At 41.4% G+C, this 25766-nt stretch overlaps 1 protein-coding gene across 3 annotated transcripts in view; it reads left to right on the forward strand.

The window, feature by feature from the left end:
* PHEX (phosphate regulating endopeptidase X-linked) overlaps positions 1 to 25766 on the forward strand; it is a 237425-nt gene that overhangs the window by 38530 nt on the left and 173129 nt on the right. For 2 of the 3 annotated variants that reach the window (XM_058714607.1, XM_058714608.1), the window contains 6 exons: positions 6272 to 6358; positions 7415 to 7641; positions 15713 to 15781; positions 18369 to 18485; positions 22227 to 22310; positions 23534 to 23679. In XM_058714607.1, the coding sequence (XP_058570590.1) occupies positions 6272 to 6358; positions 7415 to 7641; positions 15713 to 15781; positions 18369 to 18485; positions 22227 to 22310; positions 23534 to 23679 (730 nt within the window). The remainder of the gene's footprint in view (positions 1 to 6271; positions 6359 to 7414; positions 7642 to 15712; positions 15782 to 18368; positions 18486 to 22226; positions 22311 to 23533; positions 23680 to 25766) is intronic. The other variant, XM_058714609.1, reaches the window with a different exon arrangement.

Below are 25766 nucleotides of genomic sequence, written 5' to 3' on the forward strand. Positions count from 1 at the left end.
TGGGATCGAGCCCTGTGTCGGGGTCTGCACTGAACATGGAGCCTGCTTGTGATGCTATCTCTCTCTGCCCCTCTCCCCTACTTGCACTCTCTCTCTCTCTCTCTCTCTCTAAAATAAAAAATAAAAATAAAGAAAAACGAAGCTAATGGGGAGATTTTTCAATACAAATATTCAACAAAGGACTTGGTGTAGAATATATGAAGAAATTCTACAAATCAGTAAAAGATAGATTACCCAATAAAAGGGGACATAGACTTGAGTAAGCACTTCCCCAAAGAGGATATTTGTTGTCTTGATCAGAAGTAGTGACTGGAAGGGAGCCCATGGGACTTCTGGGGCTCTGGTTGTTACATTGGTTAGAAGGGTGTGTTTACTGTGTGAAAATCCTTCAAATTATGATCAATGTAGTTTTCTTGTATGTATGTTATAGTTTCATTAGAAATGTATATATCAGAAAAATGCCTTGTTGTTTAAGAGGAATGTGAGCAAAATATTTTTATGGGTTAACACTGACTGTGGAATATCCCTCATCATGGAGCATTGCCTCTACTGTGGAAGCAAAGCAAGCATGGAATGTGGGGCTCTGCGAGGTGGCTAGGGCTGCTACAGTTTGTAAAACAGTCCTGCACATGGAGCGGCAGTGTCTTGCATTATAGCATGTGGCCTTTGGCTACCATTATCCTAAGAGGGGAGGAGAAAAAAACATTTATGGAAAAGCACAAGAAACAAGCTTGATTACAGTTTTGTAAATGGCTGACTCGGCCTGTAATCTTGTTTAAGCCACCATTGGTTGATCACGTAGGTGTCTGCCCGTTGATATTGGGAGTTTCTTTGCATTAAAATGTTTGATCTTCACCACACTCCTGGGAGGTAGGCACTATTATCTTTCAAATTTGCAGTTGAAGAAATTGAGGCTTAGATTAAATAACTTGCCCGGTTCCAGCTAGAAAGAAGCAGCAAGCTGAAACCAGAAACCACTTTGGTGTGATTTGAAAGCCCACCCACTTGACATGTCTATTTGTCTTTTTTTGAAAAAACAATTTTACTTGATTAAGATTAATGAGAAGAAAAGATACGTAATGTGTGTTATGTTCAAATTTGATCAGAAGCGCTTTGAAACCAGCTTTAAAGTCTGAGGTGTGTTGCACTGTAGGTTTTTATGAACTGGAGTTTCACTTTTCTGTCATAACATGGTTAAGGATGCACACAAGGGGGTGAGGATTGAGAAATCATTTGAGAAACAACTTCGATTATGATGGAATGCCCTTGTATGGGTGACCCATGAGTCCTTCTCAGTGCTTTAGGGACATTTTAATAACCTGAGTAAGTGCCATTGATAGGCAGCCTTTGTTTTCTGCTCATTAATGACTCTCCAGGCTAGACTTTATTCCTCTTACCACTAATTCAAATACAGAGATACATAAAATGAATGCTGCCAACTGATTGCCATGCTATTGTCTTAATATCATTGCTCTCCTGCCTGCTTGGGCATGAGGTGGAGAGGAGAAGGGAAGGTGTGTGACAGGTAACCTGTGATAGCTACATTTGTTTTAAAAGCCACATTCTGGGGGCGCCTGGGTGGCTCAGTCAGTTCAGTGGCCGACTCTTGATTTCAGCTTAGGTCATGATCTCACGGTTGTGAGATCAAACCCTGCATCGGGCTCTGCATGGACAATGTGGAGCCTGCTTGGGATTCTCTCTCTCTGCCCCTCATGCACATGCATGCCTGTTCACTCTTAAAGTAAATAAACTTAAAAAGTATTTAAAAGCCATATTCCGGTACAGAAACCAGAATTTTAACACGTACAGGCATATCTCACTTTATAACAGTTCCTTTGTTGGGCTGGGCAGAGCTTGCATTTTTAAAAAACTTGCAGGGTTGCCACAAACCTTCATCAAGCAAGTCTCTTTGGTGCCATTTTTTCCAACGGCATTTGCTTACTTTGAGTCTTTGCGTCACATTTTGGTAATTCTTGAAATATTTCAAACCTATTCATTACTCTTAGATTTGTTATGGTGATCTGTGACCAGTGAGCTTTGATGTTATCATTGTAATTGTTTGGGGGCATCACAAACCATATAAGATGGCAAACTTAATTGATAAATGTTGTATGTGTTCTGGTTGCTCCACTAATTGGCTGTCCGCCCATCTTGTTCCGTCTCCTCAGACCTCCTTATTCCAAGACATAGCAATATTGAAATCAGGCCAGTTAATAACTCTACAGTGGCCTGTTAAGTGTTCAAATGAAAGGAAGAATCCTATGTCTCTCACTTTCAATCAAAAGCTAGAAATGATTAAACTAGTGAGGAAGGTGTGTTGAAAGCTAGGCCTCTTGCACCAAACAGATAGCCAAGTTGTGAATGCAGAGGATACATTCCTGAAGGAAATGATAAGTGTTCCTCCAGTGAACACACAAATGATAAGAAGGCCAAACAGCCTTATTACTGATATGGAGAAAGTTTGATAGAAAATCAAACCAGCCACAATATAGACACCCTAAGCCAAAGCCTAATGCAGAGTGAGGACCTAACTCCCTTCAATTCTATGAAGACTGAGAGGCGAGGAAGCTGCTGGAGAAAAGTTGGAAACTAGCAGAGGTTGGTTCATGAGATTTGAGGAAAGAACCTATAAAACATTGTTCCATAAAACAAGATGAAGCTGCGTTATCCAGATACCTAAGTTATCCAGAAGATGCAGCTAAGATAATTCATGAAGATGACTGCACTAAGCACATTTTCAATGTAGATGGAATAGCCTTATTTGGAAGTAGATGCCATCCTGGACTTGCATAGCTAGAGAGGAGAAGTCAATACCTGGCTTCAAATCTTCAAAGGATAGGCTGTGACTCTCTTCTTAGGGGCTAATGTAGCTGGTGACTAAGTAGAAGCCATTGCTCATTTGCCGTTCTGAAAATCCTAAGGCCCTTAAAGATTATGCTAAATCTACTCTGCCTGTACTCTCTAAATAGAACAGCAAAGCCTAGATGACAGCACATCTGTTCACAACATAGTTTAGTGAGTATTTTAAACCCACTGTTGAGACCTATAGCTTAGAAAAAAATATGACTGCTCATTGACAGTATACCTGTTTACCCAAGAACTCTGATGGAGATATACAATGAGATTAGTGTTGTTTTCATGTCTCCTAACACGACATCCACTCTGCAGCCCATGGATCAAGGAGTCATTGTGACTTTTAAGTCTTATCATTTAAGAAGTAAGTTTCATAAGGCTATAGGCGCTGTAGAAAGTGATCCCTGTGATGGATCTGGGAACAGTAAATAGAAAACCTCCTGGAAAGGATTCACTATTCTAGATGACATTAAGAACATTCATGATTCATGGGAAGAGGTCAAAATGTCAACATTCACAGGAGTCTGAAAAGAAGCTGATTCCAACCATTCAAGATTTCAGGGGAGGAAGTAATTTCTAATGTGGTGGAAATCACAAGAGAAGTAGAAGAGAAAGTGGAGCCTGAAGGTGTGACTGAATTGCTGCCATCTCATGATCAAACTTGAATAGATGGGGAGTTCTTTCTTATGAATGAGCAGAGAAAGTGGTTTCTTGAGATGGAATCTACTCCTGGCAAAGACACTGTGAAGATCATTGAATTGACAACCAAGGATTTAGAATATTACATTAACTTAGTTGATAGAGCAGCAGCAGGATTTCAGAGGATTGACTCTAGTTTTGGAAGAAGTTGTGCTGTGGATAAAATGCCATCAAACAGCATCATATGTCTCAGAGAAATCATTCCTGAAAGGAAGTGTCAATCTAGGTGGCATACTTAATTGTCTTATTTTAAGAAATTACCACAGCCACCCTAGCCTTCAGCAGCCACCACCCTGATCTGTCAGCAGCCCTCAACATGGAGGCAGGGGCCTCCACCAACAAAAAAATTGTAACTTGTTAAAAGCTCACATGATGGTTAGCATTTTGTAGCAAGCAAGTATTTTTAATTAAGGTATTACATTCTTTTTTAAAGACATGATGCTATTGTTGAAGTGCCTGGGTGGCTCAGTTGGTTGAGTGTCTGACTCTTGATTTTGGCTCAGGTCAGGATCCCAGGCTCATGGGATTGAGCCCCACATTGGCTCTGTGCTGATTGTGGAGACTGCTTAAGATTCTCTCTCTCCCTTCCCCTGTCTTCCCTCCCTTTTCTCCCCTAGCCTCTCTCCCTGCTGACGTTCTCTCTCTCTCCAAAAAAACCCGTAATGCTATTGCACACTTAACAGACTACAGTATAGTATAAACATAACTTTTATATGCACTGGGAAGCCAAAAAATTAATTTGACTTGCTTTATTGCAATATTCAGTTTATTGCAATAGTCTGCGACTGAACCCACAGTATCTCTGGGATATGCCTGAACATATTATTGATATTTGTGCCTAGTTAGGGTTTTGGGAATGCCCTACTTAGCGTTACATGTCCTCTTTCTCCCTTCTTGTGATACACAGACTGCCTTGGGTGCACACTCAGGCATATGTTTAATGCTTTGAATTCTTTTGCTCCTGTGGCTTGTTTTTGGTCCTAAGGGCATTCTTGTTTGCAATCTGTGGAGTGTTTATAGCATCGGAATAACATCATGTCCTTAAATGGAATTTGGATTAGTTACTTTCAAATGTGTCTCCCTAACAGTCCAATGACTGTGGAAGTAATACAATGGAAAGGCACATGATCTGATTTGAATAGAAAGATATGTGGGTATGGTTTTAGAGCTTTATGTTTATTAAAAAAACAAATCTCTCTTCTTTATCCTTGGGGCTAGGTATCCTGCTTTTATTGCTATGATAACACACAAGAAAGAAACATGACACAAGTTGAAATAATTGAAAACGCCCACATCCAACTCAGTGTATTTTATTTGAATCCATGTAATTAATGTGGACTTGTTTGACGTACAGGTGCTCATAAAAAACTGGACAGGAGCTCTGGATTGCTTTTTTTCCCCATAAAGGTAGAACTTCTTTTTTTATTGTTTATTTATCTTTGAGAGAGAGCACGTGAACATGTAGGGGAGGAGCAGAGAGAGAGAGAGAGAGAGACAGAGAGGGAGACACCGAATCCCAAGCAGGCTCCAGGCTCTGAGCTGTGAGCACAGAGCCCGACGTGGGTCTCGAACCTACAAACCATCAAATCACAACCTGAGCTGAAGTCAGACACTCAACTGACTGAGCCACCCAGGTGCCCTCAGAAAGGTAGAACTTCTAGTTTAGAAGTAAAGATTCCTCTTCAGGTAATACGTAATTATTTGTTAATTTGGTGAGCACTCTACATTGTGTCTTGAAGCTATTCAGAGTACTTTGGGAGCATCTGTTGTGCCATCATTTGGAGGCAGCTAAGTTGCTTCAGAAATAAACTCCAAATGCCTTGACAACGGCAGTTTGATGCTTGATGTAGGCAGTAACACGGTGCTGCATGGGGATTCTTCGTCTTGGCTTCATGTAGGAAAATTAATAATCTCAAGTGCATCCAAGGTGTGTTTTGGGGAAGAGGGTAGTTTTTTTTTGAGTCTTGGCTTTCCTCCTCTATTTAATAGTGACTGCTGTCATTTTTCACCTTCAGAAAAAAGCATCACTAATTTTATAAATAGCAAATCATTTTTTGGGTGGGCTCAGGTCTATGCTGGCAACCATTTTATACACATGACCTCATTTAAATGGCCAGGACTTTGCATGTATAAATGGACAAGTTTTCAGGCAATTTGGGTAGGCTTTTCAATCTCGCCTCTCCATTTCCTGTCTAAACAACTTCTTTCATGTCCACAGCATGTTTATGCAACACTGAATAAAACTTCTAATGGGAAATTTCTTCCAGGTGACCTCCCTGAGAGGCTGAGCTATGGAGAAATCTTAAGAAACCTGATTCTGATGAAATTGCCTCCTTTGAGAATACTACTCGGTGCAGAAACAAGGAACAGAATTCAGTTATTTTTAGTTCTTGAATAAATGAATTCTGTTTCCTTTTGTGTAGGTAGCAGAAAACATTAACCCCTGCAGCAGGTCCAGTTTCAGTTAGAAATTGAACTTTTGGATTCTGTGAATTAGGAGAACCTTGGAAAAGAGAATGTTAAATTTTATTTTTTATTTGAACCTCAAGCAACTTGGACTCGGTTCTGCCATCTGTGTATCTTTTATAGATGTGTCTTTTGCAGGGCTGTCTGCCTTTACATTTAATTTTCTGGAGGCTGAGACTGTGGTTATCAGATGACCTCTAACTCGGCACCATGTGTGGGTGGATACTAACGAATCCTTTCTCCACCTTCCTAGCACTTTTGGAGAAATCTATCAGTAGAAGGCGGGACACCGAAGCCATACAGAAAGCCAAAATCCTTTATTCATCTTGCATGAATGAGAGTAAGTAATAAAGACAATAAAATATTTACCACCCTCTTCTTCACAGACTCTCTTAATGTTTAAAGATATTATTTAAGGAAAAAGAGAACTACTAAGAATTCGATTAATGTTTAAAAGTGTTGTTTGAGGAAAGGAACAATTTTCAGAGACTGGATTTTGACTCTCCCGTCCTTAATGTTCTGTTGGTAGCTTGATGGAGAAAATAGGAAAATAATTTTATTTCTATGGCTTGGATTCTTTAGGTATCAAGTACTCCATGAGAAACTTGGGTAGGGTCAGAAGGGCAGACCCCATTGTATGTGGTGCAGAAATAAGAATCCGGAGGCCAGGTCTGGTCTGAGAAGGAGCCTGGGAGAGAGAGTATTTGGGAGTGTTGCTATATCCCATAGAACCTTACAGGGGCCCAAGAAAATCCAGATTCCCAGGTGGGCCGGGCCCCTTCTGCTTTTCCATCAGTCTAACAGGCATCTCAGGTGGGTGTGTTAGGCCTGTGTTGGCATCTTGGGTCTGATTGGAATTAAGGTGACACTTGTCATTTTATCTGGTGTGCTTTCTCAAGACCACTGCAGGGAGAAACCAGTGCCAGTGGGAAGTGTGTTAACTTGTTTAGGATTTGAGATATTATTTGGTGAGGTAGAAGAGGGCAGTAAAAGATGACAAAGGAGCCTTGAGGCATTAATTCATGCATACTGGGGAGGAGTTGGTTTTACCAAGCAGTTTCCTTTACCTAGGGTGGTTCCGTAGTTTTCCAAAATATTCTCAGCCTAATATCGCTCATTGGGCTGTAGTGAGCCCATCTTTTATTGTCAGAAATTTCAGCAGGTTCCCTAGTCTGCTCTCCTGGCAAGAACCCCAAGTTTAGGCAGTGACACTGAAGTGTGAATCAGAGGTAGTTCTGTCTCTGTGGCCGTGCTCAGTCTACCACACCTCCCTCGAACAGCTGAAATGCTAAGTTGGGACCTTACGGGAATTTTCTCTTGAGAAGATACACTTGCCTTTTAGTTTGGTGAGCCTGTTTGCAATTCTAACTCTTCTTTCATATCTGTTCCCTTTCAGAAGCGATCGAAAGAGCAGATGCCAAACCATTGCTCCACATCCTGCGGCATTCACCTTTCCGCTGGCCTGTGCTCGAGTCTAATATTGGTCCTGAGGGAGTGTGGTCAGAGAGAAAGTTCAGTCTTTTGCATACCCTTGCAACATTTCGTGGTCAGTACAGCAATTCTGTGTTCATCCGACTGTATGTGTCCCCTGATGACAAGGCATCCAACGAACATATCTTGAAGGTATAGTGAGCACTTGTTCAGTTCATGGTTAGCCTTTTGGGGTGTGTTTCCAGGGAACGAGAATCCTAGCACCTTACTGAAATGATCAGATAACAATTCTGTTAATCATTAGGATCTATAATATTCCCCTTCATCCCAGATTTGTGGAGTGTAAATGAGGAACAAATCAGTTTTGTCTGCCTTTCAGGAAGCTTGTGGATGAGTTTCAAGTCATCTCTGATCTGGCCCTCAAATCTCTACTCTGAGCATGTGTGGGCCCCCTAAATTCCAGTGGGGAGCAGGCTGCAAAGACTTTGTGAACTCTGCTCCTCCCCTCACCTCATCCTTCCCTTGACAAAGGAGAACACATACCACGAGCCTTTGTTCTCCTTTCCCTAACATATTCTTGCAGGCACATCTAAAATTTCATTGTCAAGTTCATCCTGATTCTCCCTTCCTTCATTTAAAAAGGAAGAAAAACTTGTTCTAAGTGTTTGCATTTTCTGTTAGGAGAGTAAGCATTTCTCCCATGAAGGAATGGGCCATGCAGACATACCTTGAGGTGCATTATTATATTGGTAAAATTGGGACTGTCTGAAAACTACCAACAAAGACTCATCAGTAAAACAGCCTGGCAAGGATTCAAATAACATTTCTTAAATTGTTTTGTGTTTTGATCCTGTTAAATGTTTTACTTCCACAGCTACTTGGACTAATAATGAAAATTTTACTGAATCACTGATTATTTTCCTCCCAGTTCTGTCCTTTGTCAAACCAGAAAATATTGGTGATATAATGATGATCAAATTGTGGAAGTATAAAACCTTTAGAGTATATTACCCTCTTTTGTTGCAAGTCAGCTTTTAAAAATCTACGCCCTACAGTTTTGTTTTTGTTTTTGTTTTTTTATACCAAGGGGCTGGCATTTTTTTTTTCCTGTGAAGGACCAGATAGTAAATATTTTAGGCTCTGTGGGCCATATGGTCTCTGTCTCACCTACTCAGTTCTGCTGTTGCATCTGGGAAAGCAGCCATAGACACTACATACATGAATGGGTGTGGTTGTATGACAGGCTGGCCAGCACGCTGTGGTCTGCCCAGCTATAGTTTAGACAATGGAAGTCTCAGTAAATCTCTAGTCACTGGCAGAATTACCATCTACTCAGGAGGAAATTCTTAGTTCCAGAGACAGCTGTACTTCCGTGCTGGGTGAAGGAACAGGAACATGGCACCGACACACATGCTAATGCTGTCCGGATAAGATGTGATATTCAAGACTCAAGGCAAAACGATGTTACATAACGGTCCAGTTGACCTGTGTTATGCTAATAGATTCCTTGCTTAAAAAACAAACAAACCAGGTTTTAAGGCTGTCATTCTTCATTGCAGAACTGTTATGATATCCTTTCAAATACCGTAAGTATTTTGAAGTTAGATGGAGACTTTCAAACTTAAATTTCTGCACTCTGTTGGGTGATAGAAGATCTTGACTCACACACATAAAAGTAATTACAAATGGTAACCATTTCATTTTTCACCAGTTTCTGGACCTAGTCTAAGAATTTATTTCCTTAGGCATTTTACTATGGAAAATAATACAAAAATAAAAAGAATAGTACAACAAACCCCCATGTACTCATCAACCCAGCTTCAACAACTGGCAGCTTTTGGCTCTTCTTGTTTTATCCTAACCTTTTCTTTTGTGGGGGAGGCTGGAGCATTTTCTAGCAAATCCAAAATTAATATCATTGCACTGGTAAATCAGTGTTTATAGAATGGAAGGACTATTATCACAAAGTAATCATGATTCCATAATTAACATCTAACAACTAGCTAATTTTCAGTTTTCCTGAAATGTCTCAAACATGTCCTTTAAAAAAATTAAACAGTTGGTCTTTGAGTCGGGTTCCAAATAGGAATCTCATGTGCATTTGGTTGATGTGTCAATTTTCATCAACATTGTAGATCTGACCGATTTCAGGGTAAACTAATAGTTGATGAGGGAAAATTATTGTTTATAGGAGAATCACAGCTTTAAAATGCAGGAGAAAGAATAAAATTAGAAAGTTACTGTTTTAAAACCTTTCTAATGAGAATAAAGGATCAAGGCAGCTATCATCAATAGCAGCTTAGAACCATTAGGTCAGTGGTTGATGGGGGAATTCATGGTAGATCACACTGACATCAAATGAACCCAAACATCAACAGTAGCCTTGCTAAAAGTGGGGCAACCAGATTTTGTATGCCTTCTGATACTGGGCACTGGGAAGCATACACCATCACCCATGATGTCTTGCCAAAGGAAAAGAAAAAAAAATGAACTTGGATCTAATCAGGCCTCTAGTTTTAATACCAGCTTACAAGAAACATGGAGAATAGAGGAACATGGTAACCAATTTTTAACAGCTTGCCTTGCATAGTTAATATTCAATTAAATGGATCTTGGAAACACTGGACTGTCAATGAATAGACTAGTCTCCAGGTATGAGTAGGCACTCATGGACTTCACTACTGCTCTCTTTTGCCAAGATGGTAACTTGTTCCAAACTGATGTGTTTGACCATGGCTTGGTATTTGAATGCAGCCTTCATTTGCTTTAGTTGTGTCCCCATTTGTACCATTTTATGTGAATAGTCGCACACTTGAATTAACAAAATAGAGCTGCAGTCTCTGTAATTGTAACACCGTTAAAAGAAGTTCAAGCTTGTGTCTAGATATGGTAGAAGAAGCTCTCTTCTGAGATCTGCCTAAAACCCAATGAACCTGACAACAAAAATTAGTGTATTGGTAGCTTCCAGTGTTGTAGAATTTCCAAGTGTTGATTTTATTAGAAATAGTTAAAACTATAAAAAATTTGATTAAATATTTGGAGCCTCTGGAGCACTTTTTAAAAAAATTTTATTTATTTGAGAGAAACAGAGACCGTGTGAGTGGGGGAGGGTCAGAGAGCAAGGGAGAGAGGATCCGAAGCAGCCCCCATGCTGCCAGTGCAGAGCCCAGTGTGGGGCTCGAACTCATGAAACTGTGAGATCATGACCTGAGCAGAAACCTAGAGTCAGATGCTTAACTGACTGAGCCACTCAGGCGTCCCTTAAAGTTTGTTTATTTTTCAGAGAGAGAGAAAGTGCAAGCAGGGGAGGGGCAGAGAGAGAGGGAGAGAGAGAATCCCAAGCAGGCTCCACACTGTCCATGCAGAGCCCGATGTAGGGCTCAAACCCATGAACTCTGAGATCATGACCTGAGCCAAAGTCAGATGCTTAACCAATTGAGCCACCCAGGTGCACTGCCCACCCCCTCCACTGGAGCATCTTTTACATTTTGTGGAACATAGTTTGAAAACCACTAGGGTAGTGGAAAAAAGTGTAGGCTTTGTGGTTAAGGAGATTGAAGTTCATGGTTTGGCTTTGTGATTTACTCAGTGAATATCTGTGCACACTGCTTCACCTGAGTCTCATTTTCCCCATGAGTATTGACAGGTGAATTAGAACGTACTTTTCACTGTCACTGTGATGTTTAAATGAGGTGAATTATGTGAGAGTTTACAAGATGGATACTGACACACAGTAGCACACGACAAGAGGTATCCTTAAAGTGTGACGAGACAGCTGGTCAGAACCATTTGGAGAACCACTTGGCTCTCTTCATTTTTGGTACCCAGCCTACCTCTCAGATCTCGAGTTCACGTATGCAAGAAATAGACAATTTCCATTGGTCTCATCTCTGAGCTCCCATGCCACCTTGTAGTTGGAAACAGAACCAGTCTGGGCATTTCTCCAACCTTCTGGTTGCCCCATTTCTTAGCCTTTTCCTGGGCCAGTAGGAGATCCTCCACTCATCAGGTACCTGGTTCTGAGAAGAAACCCATTATCTCAGCCCACATGGGCCCTTCCAGTGTGCTGCTGTGTTGCCAGAGCCCTGGGCCTCCCATTCTGCGATCCTACAATTTTTTAGGGGCAGTGACTGCCCGCTCTGCTCATGACCAGCTTGGACTTCTCTGGCTGCCTAGGAGATCTCTGCTCTGGGAGAAGTCTCTTACCTCAAAGTCTCCTCTCTCGATGTACTTAGAGTTCTTTTACCATCACATACTATATTTGTCAATGTTTTTAGCTTTTCTAATACCATAAACCCATGGGGCTAAGAAAAAGGGCTCGTTTTGGGAAGGCACAGCACTGTGGCAATATCTTTGGGTGAAGAAAGAAAGCACGTTTCCAGTGGGCAGAAGTATCCCCATGCCAAGGACGGACAGTTGGGTGTGCTCCAATCCAGAGTGGTCCTCTGTAAAGCTGCCCCATGGTGAGATGGCACAGGATTTACCACAGCCTGAAATGGGAGAAAGGAAATACAAAAATATAGGAAACAACAGAAGTCAAAGCTCCAAAACATACCTTGCTACATGTGTTTGGGTTTATTTTACGTAAGGAGAGAATAAGAATGAGGATTTAAAGGACAATAAAAGACTTGAATATGTATGCTCCTGAAAGAATGTTTGGAAGACCATGGTTGTCTCAGTATTTGTTACTGAAACAGTGACTTAAAGTCCTCATTAGTCAGTGGCCTGCTTTTGTCTGACTTTTAGCAAAATCTGTAAGGATGACAAGGAGAGACCCTCCTGGAAATGAATTTTTTCTATTTGCTTTGTATTTTCTTTTTCCTAAATCATAATCTGTCAGACGTTTCTTTTTGTGTTACTGCTTTCTTTCCTAAACTGAGGTTTGTTGCAGTTGGAGAAACAAAGTTCATCTTTCAGTTCAATATATCGGATTTCCTAAACACGTATTTTATTTTCTACTTGGGCTATTCAGATCATTTGTGAATGCAAGGATTAACAAACCTCCAATAACACAGTGTCCTGATGTTGGTCTCTTGAGAAAGTCTTTTGCCTCAAGAGTTCATATGCTTCTGAAGTGATTTAGTTGACAGACCTTAAACTGTTTGGTGTATTGAAAACGTTCCCTAGAAACTATAACAGTGTGAACGTTTAAAAAATGTCCAGTAACTTTAATTGAATCATCTAAACTTTTATAATAAGCAGATTTAACTTCATTTCATCAGAGGGAAGCTTTGGCTTTCTTGATATCATTTCCTGAGTTTCCTTTCCTATGTGACTGAAGCTCAAAAGACTGCTCCACCTTGTCCAGATCTAATTGAAAGCCAAAGCATCTTAATCATAATATTGTGTTTCACGATCCTGGCTCACTTAATTTTTGGAAGAAATGGTGGTAGATTGGGAATTTCAGTAGGATGAAGCCAGTCTGGCTTGTGACTTGGTTGTTTGGGGCCAATTAGACAAGAAGATTGAACACAGCAATTTGAGGATTTTAGTAATACATGCAGACAAGATGGATGTTATGAAAACCTCTTTTTTTCCCCCTTGAAACAAGAGCAATGTTTTTCCTTGAATTTTTCATAACATCACTAACTCTTAACTTGGCCTTTGCAGAATTTGTTGCATATGAAGGAGATTTTTATGGAAAACTATGATCCTCTGCAGATTTTATGTATTAAAAAAAGAAAATATTTGAGATTGTAGAAAAATGAAGAACAACTAAAATCGATAGATAAAAACAGTGTACAGTAATATAAACTAATGATATGTGCCTGTAGGATCCAGTTTTTATTCAGATGCTACTAATTTTTGATTTGTTATTTAGATTTTCTATCTTCTTAATTTGGCTTAATTTTTTTCTGTGTGAATTATATAAATTAGAAAATCTGCTGTTGGGATCTATTTTATTCAGTCTTTAGGTAGTTGCTAAAACTCAAGAAAGAATAGCCATAGATTGAGAGGAGGTTCTGGAACTTAAAAAATATTTATTTTTAAATTTATATACAGTGAAATTAACTATCTGTGATGCACATGTCTATAAATTTTGGCAAACGCATAGTCATGTAATCACCACCATGGTCAGAAAACAGAACAGTTCCGTCACCCCCAACAAAATTACCTCATGGTGCCCATTTGTAGTCAACCATTTTCCCCATCCTTACACCCTCTTCTCTGTTCCTGTAGTTTTGCCTTTTTCAGAATGTGATTAAAAGTCGCCTGTGTTGTTGCATGTGTCAGTAGTTCATTCCCTTGTATGGCTGAGTAGTGTTTTCTGGTGTATCACCCTTTATCCATTCACCAGTTGAAGAACATTTGGGTTGTTTACAGTTTGGGGCAATTATGAACAGAGTTGCATGCAGGTTTTTGTGTGAGCAGAAGTTTTTATTTCTCTTGGGAACATACCTAGGAGTGAGGTTGCAGGGTCATAAATAAGTGTCTGCTTAACTTTATAAGAAACTATTGAACTGGTTTCTAAAGTGGCTCTGCATTTTGCATTCCCACCAGCATTGTGTGAGTGATCCAGTTTTCCCCCATCCTGGACGGTTTTTACGTTAGCAGGTTGTTTGTGGGCTCTTTTGTTTTTGCCATTCTAATGATGTATAGTGATGTTTTACTGTTTATTACTTACATTTTCCTAATTAGTAGTGATGTTGAGCATCTTCTCATGCAGTTACTTTCCATCTTCATACGTTCTTTGGTGAATTGTCTGTTCAGATCTTTTGCTTGCTTTTAAATTGGTTTTTTTTTTTTCTTACTGTTACATTTTGAGGGCTTTTTATATACAAGTCCTTTTTCATATATGTGATTTTCAAATATTTTGTCTCTGACTGTAGCTCGTCTTTTTATTCTCCTGACGGTGTCTTTAACAGAGAAAGTTTTTTAATGTTGATGCAGTCCAACTTACTTTTTCTTCTGTGGATCGTGATTTTAGTTGTCATGTCTAATAACTCTTTGTTTAACCCTAAGTCACAAAGATTTGCCCCTATGTTATCTTCTAGAAGTTTCATAGTTTTGGGTTTTACATTTAAGTCTATGATCCATTTTGAGTTAGTTTTTAAGATGTGAGGTATGGATCAAGGTTCATTTTTTTGCTTTACAAATTGATGTCCACTTGTTGTAGCACATTCTTTGAAAACGCTGTCTGTCCCTTTTGATTGCCTTTAAGTGCTGAAGGTGTTTAATTCAAGAAATTATGCTCTACTTTTCCATAATAACTCTGGTTGTTAAGTTGTCTGATTATTATTTGTATTTTTATCATCTATCCTAAACTTTCCAGAGAGAGTTCTAAATTTTGCAAAGATATCTCAAAACAAAATTATCATTTGATTCCTTTAAAATAAAAAAAATCTGGGGGGTGCCTAGGTGGCTCAGTCGGTTGAGCATCTGACTTCAGCTCAGGTCATGATCTTGTGGTTAGTAAGTTCGAGCCCCGCATCGGGCTCTGTGCTGACAGCCGGGAGCCTGGAGCCTGCTTCCAATTCTTTCTCTCCCTTTCTGTCTCTGCCCCTCCCCCGCTCATGCTCTGTCTCTCTCTCTCTTTCTCAAAAACAAACATTAAAAAAAATCTGGGCGCCTGGGTGGCTCAGTCAGTTACGTGTCCGTCCAACTCTTGATCTCGGCTCAGGTTGTGATCTCATTCTTGGTGGGATTCAGTCCCACATTGGGCTCTGTACTGGCAGCAGGGAGCCTGATTGGGATTTTCTCTCTCCCTCTCTCTCTGTCCCTCCCTGGCTTGAGTGCACTCTCTTTCTGAAATAAACATAAAAAAAAATCAGTGCAGTATAGTATTTCAGGGATATGGAGGTAGAAAATGTGGTCAATCAGCCCTTTCCAGATTGGCATTTTGTAAAATACCAGAAAAGTACTAGATCTGGTGACAGGAGACAGTGATGCTTCTCTGAGCCCTGCCCAGCTATGTTACCTTGGGAAAGTCACCTTGTTTCTCTGGCTTTTGTTTATCCACAAGAAGGCGGAAAACCAAATCATTTCCAAAACCTATTTCAACTCAGAAAGCCTTGATGCTATTCAGTATTGATAGAACCTCAAAAGGATTAGAAACCATGGAGCAAGGGCAGGTCTCTGACATTTTATAATTTCTGTCATTGCTGAAGTACCTGTTTGCATGTAGCTCTGAGTGCATTCAACTATTTGTGTAATGGTGACAGAGACTCACACTATGACTGGAATGCAGATCTCAATACTCTTATTAAAAGGGTTTGTAAGAATTTACATTACAAACAGAATGCTTTCTCTTTTGTCTCAACAGCTGGACCAAGCAACTCTCTCCCTAGCTGTGAGGGAAGATTACCTCGATAATAGCACAGAAGCCAAGTCTGTAAGTTTTACCCATGTTGAACTCTGCACCTTGTCAGACTGTTGTTGGGTTCATAAATTGTTGTAAAATCCCTGACTCTTTACTGGCAATGAGCAATGTGACTATTGGATGACCATATTCCCAGTGCAGGAAACAGAGGTGTTTTATTCAGGCAAACAAATGGCATTCCCTGTCTTCTGGAAGTCTGGCATCAAGGCTCAGTGTCCTGTTGATCAAGCTGGGGATACAGCACACCCGAATGAAGTAACCAAGAAATGAGCTTGCAGTCAGAACTGTAGAGAGCTCACTCTACATTGCAGAAGTAAAGTGGTGGTGGTGGTGGTGGGGGTGTTAACTGTGTTGACATAGTTAACCAGTGGTTCTCAAATTGTATGGCTTAAGAATCATCTGGGAACTTCCTGTTGAATGTTGATTCCTGGGCTGCAGCCCAGGAGAGTCTGATTTAGGAGACTTGAAGTGGGGCCCAGGAATCTGTTTTCCTAACAGGTGCCACAGGTTAATGTAAGGTTAATGAGAACTAGATGGGATCAGTTCCGATAGATTTCTTGGGTTGGCTTGGAAACCTGGTAGGTTCTTGGAGATTGGAGTAGCGCTGCATCATTCCTGACACTTTCAATTCACTTTGGAAACTTGGTTGAACTTCCAAAGGACCCTCAGATCCAGGGGACCCTTGACTAGGGAGTTCACTGGTTTCTGGGCCAGCCTAAGAATGTAGGAACTTAGAAGTGTTGGCTCACAATGGAAGTCCTTGCATCTTTGCTGATACTAAATCCTGTAACCAGAAGGTTCTGAATGAAGGGCAGGAAGCTAGGTAAGATCTTCAGCAACTAACTTTCTTTGCGAGGACACTTATCAAAGAAGGTTGTTTTTTGTTGTGTTTTGTTATGGTTTTTGTTTGTTTTTTGAGAGAGACAGCACTCACGGGGAAGGGGCAGAAAGAGAGGAAGAGAGAGAGCATCCCAAGCAGGCCCCATGCTGTCAGCACAGAGCCTGATGGGGGGCTCAAACTCACAAACTGTGAGATCATGACCTGAGCCAAAACCAAGAGTCAGACACTTAAAAATCTCTGTTTAATCTCTGGTCCCTCCTTTCTATTTTTAGTGCCTTAGGTCAGATCCTTGTTAACTCTCGACTTGACTACGATAAGTAGCCTTTTAACTGTTACCTCCTCCTATTCATTTCATTGCCTCCTTAGCACCACTGCACAAGACCCCTTCTCAAAATACAGCTCCCAGCATGCTTCTGCTCATGCGCTAGGCTCTGAGTTCCTTAGAGGGATTTCAAGGTCTCTTCATGATATGATCCCAAAGCACTTTTGCTGTCTGATATATTTTTACTTTTCCCCCAACAAAGGCATCTTACTCAACACACAGGAGGACTCTTCACTGCTCCTGAACCTGTCTCCTTCAAGTGTGCTGTGCCGGTTTTTCCAGGCTGGAATTCTTCTTCAGTTCTTGAGTTTGCAAACCCTTAGCGGCTTTGTTAAAGAACTTATTTTTGTCTCTCTAATGTTACAGTTAATAATTACATGTTTATCTCCCTCCTGGATCACACATTGAGAACCCAGACTCATGCATTATGTAATTTTTCATCTGTACCCCCCATAAGCACCGAATGCCTAGCAAGACCTTTTATACATGTATTGATTGACTAAATAATTTCTTAAGTTGAACTGGGAATTACAAAACATTGTTTCTAATTAAGACTATTTGCAAAACTTGCTTACTGATTAACAAATATTTGTTAAGGCCCTGCTATATGCAAGCACTATATAGGTCTCAAGGTCATAAGTGTCTGTTAGGAAGAAATCTTAGTCCCATAACAGAACTATGAGATAATTTATTATGTGGGGTTTTGAGTTCTCACAAATATATCTGAAAGGAAAGATGACCCTCAACAAACTTCCACAGTTCCCACAGAGTAGGGTCCCTCTCCAGTGACCTGTGAATAGCCTGAAAATGGGTATATGAACATACAAGGAGGAAACTGGGTATATGCTGTTTGCTGGGGTTCTCTTTATCATTCCTCTCTTCTCTTCTTTGTTCCCTGAGCAGTGAGGAAAATTTTGTAAAATCCATACAAAATTTAAAGGACAGGGCTGCAATCACAGGTCTTTTATTTCTTAATGTGAAGGTGGGTAAATTGAGCCAGAAGAGAATAAATCACAGTTTCCACTAGTCTTCATGGATCATGCCTCCTGCTTTTAGCAACGGTTCTTTCCCATTATTTTATTAAAGCCTCACTTGCTTGGAAAGAGGAGTCTGACCTTTATCTTTCTATTCTGGGCTCATTTGGAGATGTTTCATGTATCCATAATATCACTGGTTGCCAGAAAACTAGTTCTCTTGACCCTTGGTGGCTGGACATCTCTGTCTCTCATGGAAACAGTACACAAGTAGCTGTACTCTTCTTTCTCCCAAAGTGGTAGGTGGGTGGTTGGTATTGCCGAATGCCTGTACTATACTTTGAGTACAGAGTGAAAATGAAGAACATTTATTTCCACCTGCTGTTTCTGTCTTTCCGTGTCCCTGAAACACACTTTTGAATAGGCTCTTGTCATGGTCACTTGCTTCTTTATCTCTTGTAGTATCGGGATGCCCTTTACAAGTTCATGGTGGATACTGCTGTGCTTTTGGGAGCTAATAGCTCCCGAGCGGAGCATGACATGAAGTCAGTGCTTAGACTGGAAATTAAGATAGCCGAGGTAAGTCTTAATGTGAAATCTCTTTCTTATTTCCCCCTTATTTTAAAAGAAGTATATCACGAGTGAAAATAATTTTTTTTTCAACGTTTTAAATTTATTTTTGGGACAGAGAGAGACAGAGCATGAACGGGGGAGGGGCAGAGAGAGAGAGGGAGACACAGAATCAGAAACAGGCTCCAGGCTCCGAGCCATCAGCCCAGAGCCTGACGCGGGGCTCGAACTCACGGACCGCGAGATCGTGACCTGGCTGAAGTCGGACGCTTAACCGACTGCGCCACCCAGGCGCCCCACATCACGAGTGAAAATAAATATAAAAATAGCATTCTGTGGCATTGTCCTTTGGGTCCAAGGTATAACTAATAGCATCCCTTCTGGGAAATAACAGGAAGAACCATGATAGAGAGAAGAGCTCTTCACTCCTTCTGTCTCCCTGCTTGAAGCCCAAGGTCCAGATGCTGCTCAGCTGTGGCCAAAGAATAGCACCAGGGAGATCCTCTATGTTTTCCTAAAAAAAATTCTGTGTGGTTCCTATAGAAGAATAGTTAATAAATCTGTATGGATTTGACTTGAGGGAAGGTTATTTTTTAATTTTTTTAATTTTTATTTATTTAAAAAAAATTTTTTTTTCAACGTTTTTTATTTATTTTTGGGACAGAGAGAGACAGAGCATGAACGGGGGAGGGGCAGAGAGAGAGGGAGACACAGAATCGGAAGCAGGCTCCAGGCTCTGAGCCATCAGCCCATAGCCTGACGCGGGGCTCGAACTCACGGACCGCGAGATCGTGACCTGGCTGAAGTCGGACGCTTAACCGACTGCGCCACCCAGGTGCCCCGGGAAGGTTATTTTTTTAAAGTTTTTAATTTATTTTTGAGAGAGAGAGAGAATGAATGAATGAATGAATATGAATGGGGGACGGGCAAAGATAGAAGAAGACACAGAATCCGAGGCAGGCTCCAGGCTCTGAGCTGTCAGCACAGAGCCCAACCCAGGACTTGAACCCACGAAGCACGAGATTATGACCTGAGCCGAAGCTGGACACTTAACTGACTTGTTAAATCTAGTCTATTCTTTATATCATTCCCACTCAGGATCAGTCTGACCTAAGATTGGGGCTTTGGGAAGTCTGTGTACCCAAACTAGATATTTGATACATAATTTGATGTAGAAAGTGTATAGGGCATGCTGCTAAGCATTTTTTAGCTGCTGTCCTGGTGCTACCTTGTACCTAATCCTGTTTTTTATTCTTCTCTTGCCACATGTAAATACTATGTTCTGTGTAAGTTACTTTAAGTTCTTTCAGGTTCAGGGTAGAGACCTAGGAACAAACTTGAGGGAGAACAATGAGAAATCCTCAGTGGTTAGCTTTGTTCAGAATATAACTTCTTTTCAGGGCACCTGGGTGGCTCAGTCTGTTGGGCATCAGACTTGGGCTCAGGTCATGATCTCGCGGTCCGTGTTCGAGCCCCATGTCGGGCTGTGTGCTGACAGCTCAGAGTCTAGAGCCTGCTTCAGATTCTGTGTCTCCCTCTCTCTCTGACCCTCCCCCACTCATGCTCTATCTCTCTCTGTCTCTCAAAAATAAAAATAAATGTTAAAAAAAAGAATTAAAAAGAATATAACTTCTTCTGTAGAAGAAGCAAAGTATTAAATGCCTATGTGTTCTCAGGACCAGAGGGAGCAAATGTAAAATCTGCTTGTGGGGATACCTTGTAGTGGACAAAAAAATGATACTTTTATCAAGAAGATCTTGCATATGGAGTATAGTCTTTTATAATAGAAGTTGGTAAAAATATGGAGTTGCATGTGAGTCCAAGTGCTGCTTGGTTTGGTGTTAGGCAAAGTGGTGGTATGGTGTTCAGGTATGGAGTAGGGATAATTGATAAGGGTCAGGAGGAATTCGTTTCTCTCAGCTGAAGTGATGTACTTGGTACCTCTCTCCAAACTCCTACTTGCAGAACAAAAAGTTCATTCCTGCAGTTACCTTTGAAGAGTGTGTGAAGACGGCTGCAGATGTTGTGGAGTCAAAGACTGGGCCTCTAAGTCATGTCTAGAGGCCATCTGGATTCCCTTCCCAGGCAAATAGGAGACCCAGAGCTCTAATTTGGACTGAACCTCTGATATAGGGGGAGAAGGCCTTGCCCTGAGCCAGGGATTTGGACCAAAAAGGGAACTAAAAACAGCTGGGTTGAGGCAAGACTGGGAATTGTTGAGAGGCTAAATGAAGTGACAAGTCCACGGGGTGTGGGGAAGTAGTTGGCAGAGAGCTGAAAACAGCTCTGAGGCCAAAGGGCTTCAGTCTGGGGCTGTGAGCCCTAGTAGAGAGGGAGGAGAGACATTCTCTGAGGCAACGATTCACACAGATCCAGGAAGCTGTTTGTAAGATTCATGAAGTCTCTCCTGTGGAGGGTGAGGAGGAAGAAGCTGAGGGCACTGAAGCATTTAGAAAAGAGGGGGCTGATGTTGATCACTCAGCCCTGTGTGATTTTGTCTTGAAAAATCTATGGTGCATGGATTTTTGGCCAGCCAGTAACTCTCACCTCCCATCTTGTACACACCTAGGTCATTCAAAATTAGTGGGACACATAGTACTAGGGAAACTTCTGAATCTGGGGAGACAGGACAACCTAGCCAAGCACAAAAAGTCCGTATCAATCTAGCCATGCAAGTGTTCATTTAACCAGTACCAGCTAGAAAGAAGTGTGCACAAAGGGAGGTCTTGTTGATGGAGTGGCCCTTGTAATTAGAGTGAAGTGGAGTTTAATTGGGAAGGTTTGACAGAGAAAATGAATGTTGGGCAAAGTTTTGAATCATAGTTCAAACTATGGGAGTGGTGATGGTGGATGGGGGTGCCAGGGCAGGAGAGTCCTGCATGAGACGTGAGGTAGAAGGTGACAAGTTTAATGCAAGGGAATCAGATGATGGAGGGCCTTATGGCAAAAGCATGATGTGGTTTAGGGCTGTGGGGAGCTACTTCCTGTCCATGGAAGTGATTAAGGTGGCCCTTGAGGAAGATAATCATTGCTGCTCTTCTTAGATTCATCACAGCAGAGGCTAGAAGCTTAGATTTGGTACTGGCACAGTGGCCAAGAGCCTGAGTATTGGGAGTAGAAAGTGTGTGAAGAATCAAGGCCGGACATGTAGACTTAGAAATATGTATTTGAGTGGTAACTGAACTCATTCCCCGAGCAGTGGTGACAGGGGAATCTCAAGGCCAGAGAAAGCAGAGGAAAGAGTGGAGGGGAGATAATGAGCTGTCGACAGAATGATCACAGATGGTAGTGGTATCCTGATAGTCCAGTGCTCTTTTGTGAAAATAGGCTCCGAGGGATGAAGGGATGGTCTGTGGTTCACGAGCTATTCAGATCATTATCTGGATACCACAGGTGAAGCTGGATGTGTGTCTTAGTTGCCTAATCTCACTTTGGCTATCAAACCTGAGCCAGTAATAGATTTTTGTCCAACCACATTACAGGTGAGGAAAGGATTTGGGAAGTTGTTTTTATGGTGAGGACAGTGTTTCACACTGAACAGGGCAGGAAAGTTTCTTTTTATTATTGTAATGCTAATTTTGCCTAAAGTGATGCCCCCCCCCCCCCCGCCCCGGGTCTCCCAAGTTCAGCACTGCACCGAAATCTTGAAAACCTTTATGATACTAGGCAGATGTTTTGGCACATGTAGAAAGTAGTCATGCATCAAGAAATGGTTTGTTTGAAAAAATAACCAAAGCCTCTTTCCAACAGATAATGATTCCACATGAAAACCGAACCAGTGAGGCCATGTATAACAAAATGAACATTTCCCAGCTGAGTGCTATGATTCCTCAGGTTGGTGAAAATGATCTAGGAAATTTTATCTTAACTGATCATTTTACGAGCGACTTTGCATCATGTGTGTGTAAACTTTTGCCTTGTGAAACCTACCAGTCTTATTGGTTATCATCCTATTTGTCACTCACCACATAGGATATCCTTTGTGCCTCAGGATGCTTTCTTTTGTATGAAACAGAAAACCTTCCCAGGAGTGGCTTAAAAACTTAAAGCCCATTTTCTTCCATGACAAAAGTCTAAACGTAGGTGGCTGTTGGTATTGCTCTTGCTGGCTAACAGTGTTGTCAAAGACCAACGTTTTGTTCTTTCCACTCCACTCTCCTAAGTCTGTTGGCTTCTTGACTTCCTGTGTGATGACTCATGGTTGCGAGGTGACTGCCACAGCCCCACGTTTCACACCTGCCATCAGGTCAGGAAGAAAGGGGAAGGGCCAGGATAGCCATGTCTGTCTCTTTTAGCAGGGAAAAAAAAAAAAAAAACCAAAAAAACCATGAAGCTTTGCCAGGATATTCCCACATATCTTCCCTTTATTTCTTGAGTAAGATTGGGAACCATGGCCATCCCTTGCCTACAGGGGAGGCCACAAGTGACTAACTGGTTTTCCATTTCAATAGTGGATACAGGAAAGGGAGGAAAAAAAGAAAAAGACAAGAAATGACTTTTGGGGTAGCCAGTTAAAAACACCAAGTTAGTGATGCTCTGAAGACGGGACACATGTTACTTGTTGTTGCTGCCTATTTTTCCCTGTGTAAGAAAGGCTGTACCAGAGGGGAGGCCAGTAGTATGTGGGGCATCTGTGTGTGGACATGAGTGAATGGGTGCAGGGGGCAGGGGTGAGGGTAAGCACAAGGATGGAGTGTGTGGGGAAAGGAGTGGGAGGAAGGAGTCCAGGTGGGGGTAGAGAATGAAGGAGGGAGAGCTAAGGAGAGAGGGAGGGTGCCGGAGGGGCCAGGGAGTGAGTGACTGTGCCTGTCACCATGTGAGGGGATGTGCTGTCTGGGCAGATGGTACAGAGCACATGTGGAATCTATGATTCAGGCAGTAGGTCTGGGTGGCAGTGACCAGTCATTACTTTTGTAGATTTGAGCAGTTACATCTCTAACTTTGGTCACAAATCCATTATAAGCGATGGACTATGTTCAGCCAACTATATTTGCCTTTCTCCTTGGTTGCTGCCCAACAGATGCTCTCTCAGTTGAAGTTTTTCTCTCTCTCCTCAGTTTGACTGGCTGGGCTACATCAAGAAGGTCATCGATTCTAGACTCTACCCGGGTCTGAAAGACATTGACCCTTCAGAGAACGTGGTTGTCCGTGTCCCGCAGTACTTTAAGGATTTGTTTAGGATATTAGGCTCTGAGCGGAAGAAGTAAGAACTTTCTTTTGCATTTTATTGTGACTTTTGTTTTTCTCTTTACATTATAAAGCCTTTCCTCGAATATCTTTGGTACAACTGTTGTTAAAGAAAGTTACACCAAAAGAGTCTTAGGGAAAATTGTGGTGCCCCTTGTGACAAATTGGCTAAAATGATCATCTGATGTAATTTACGTGCTGTGATAGCAGCAAATACACAATGTTTTTGCTCCTTATTTCTCATCTTTCTCCATATTTTCTGTCTGAAAACCTAAATTGTTTCCTAGTTTTGGGAACTAGTTATATAACGATATTATTTTCTGAGCTTTCTATATGAATATCTTTTTTTCTCCAGTTCATTCTTTGTCCTTTGCTGCCTTTTTTTTTTTTTTTTGGTTTCTGTTTAGCCTTTAAGTCCCTTTGTTGCAATATTACTGAAGCCCCTGTGCTGAATAAGAGTACTCTGACAGCCGTGGAAAAATTGGACGGATGAAACAACTTCAGGAACTGTCCGGTTTTCCTTATTTTAAGGCATTTTTTAGAATTTGTTGCTTTGCTACTTGACTACAAAACAAGGAAATCCTGAAAACGCCCGTGAAAGAGAATTGTACATCTTGATGAAGCCATTCAGATTTGACTACAGAAAATGAAGCACAGAATGGTCAAGTCATTTTCAAAGGCAGTTTACTAGGCTAATTGCCAGGTCATAATTAAAAATCATATTTTCTTATTTGGACTCAGACAAGGCTATCTTGCCGGGACTTATGTTAAAAAAGAAAAGACGCCTGCAGAAATCCTAGAAATAAACTTCAGCATCCATCCCTACTTGTGGGAACACTTCAACACTTTGGAAGAGCTGCTTTTCCTTTTAAGATGATATTTTCTCATGATAGAGGGAATATGTGTTCATTGAGGAAAGCATACAGAAAAGGGAGAGAAGAGATAATAAATCTGAAAATTCTGCCACTTAGAGATAAGCAGTGATCCTATGAAAATTTTCCAAGTGAAAGTTGAGTCTAGAGCTAGGTAAGTGTCCGTGTGGGGTGGAGACTGGCTATTCAAGGTGTGCTCCCTAGACCAGCAATGCTGGCAGCATCACCTTGTCACTTGGGCCCTTGGGAAAAGGGCCTCTTTGGGCCTCTTTCCCTAGGCCCCTCCTCCACAGGGGCTGGTGCAGTAGTTCTGAGGCAAGTCCCCAGAATCCGTATTTCAAAGAGAACCCCAGGAGAGTCTTTCAGTTAGTGGTTTGTTTTGTTGGCGGGGGACTCTTACCATTGCAGGATTTTTACCTCAGTACCGAGGGTTCACTGTTTAGCTGCTTCAGAGAATGAAGAGGTGGACACCAAATAAAATTAGCAGCAGGCAAAAGTTTATTAAAAAGCCAGAATAGCAGAAGTAAGAATAGCACAAAAGCTCTCTTTCCGGAGAGGGGGCATTCGAAAGTGAGGACCCCTGACTATGGGCAAAGGACTTTATTTTATAGGGTTTTGGTCCATCCCTCCCCCCTTTTTTTCTTTGTTGACCTGATAACTGTAGGTGCTGAGTTGTTCATTTCTGTGGGAAACATGAGGGGGGAGTAGGTAGTGTTTGTTACAATTTTAAGAAAAACTTTACATCTGAGGGAGCTTTTCTCATGGTCAGTCCTGAAGGAGTTTTTCTCATGGTCAGACGTTCCCAGCACTGTTTAAAAATATATATATTTTTTCTACATTCAGAGATCTCAAGTCCTAACCTTTTCCTCTCTAGCTATTTTACCCTATCTTTCCCCATCATGTCACTACCTTTGAAGACTTATTCATGTTAACCACCATTATGATTAATAGTTACCTTTGATCTTTTTTTTAATGTTTTGTTTGTTTTTGAGAGAGAGAGAGAGAGAGAGAGAGAGAGAGAAAGAGAGAGAAAGCATCAGTGGGGGAGGGGCAGAGAGAGAGGGAGACACAGAATCCGAAGCAGGCTCCAGGATCTGAGCTGTCAGCACAAATCCCTACGTAGGGCTTGAACCCACAAACCGTGAGATCATGTCCTTAGCCGAAGTCAGACGCTTAACCAACTGAGCCACCCAGGCACCCCAATAGTTATCTTTGATCTTAAAAAAAAACC

This window comes from Neofelis nebulosa, chromosome X, assembly GCF_028018385.1.
Source record: "Neofelis nebulosa isolate mNeoNeb1 chromosome X, mNeoNeb1.pri, whole genome shotgun sequence".
Lineage (NCBI taxonomy): Eukaryota > Metazoa > Chordata > Mammalia > Carnivora > Felidae > Neofelis > Neofelis nebulosa.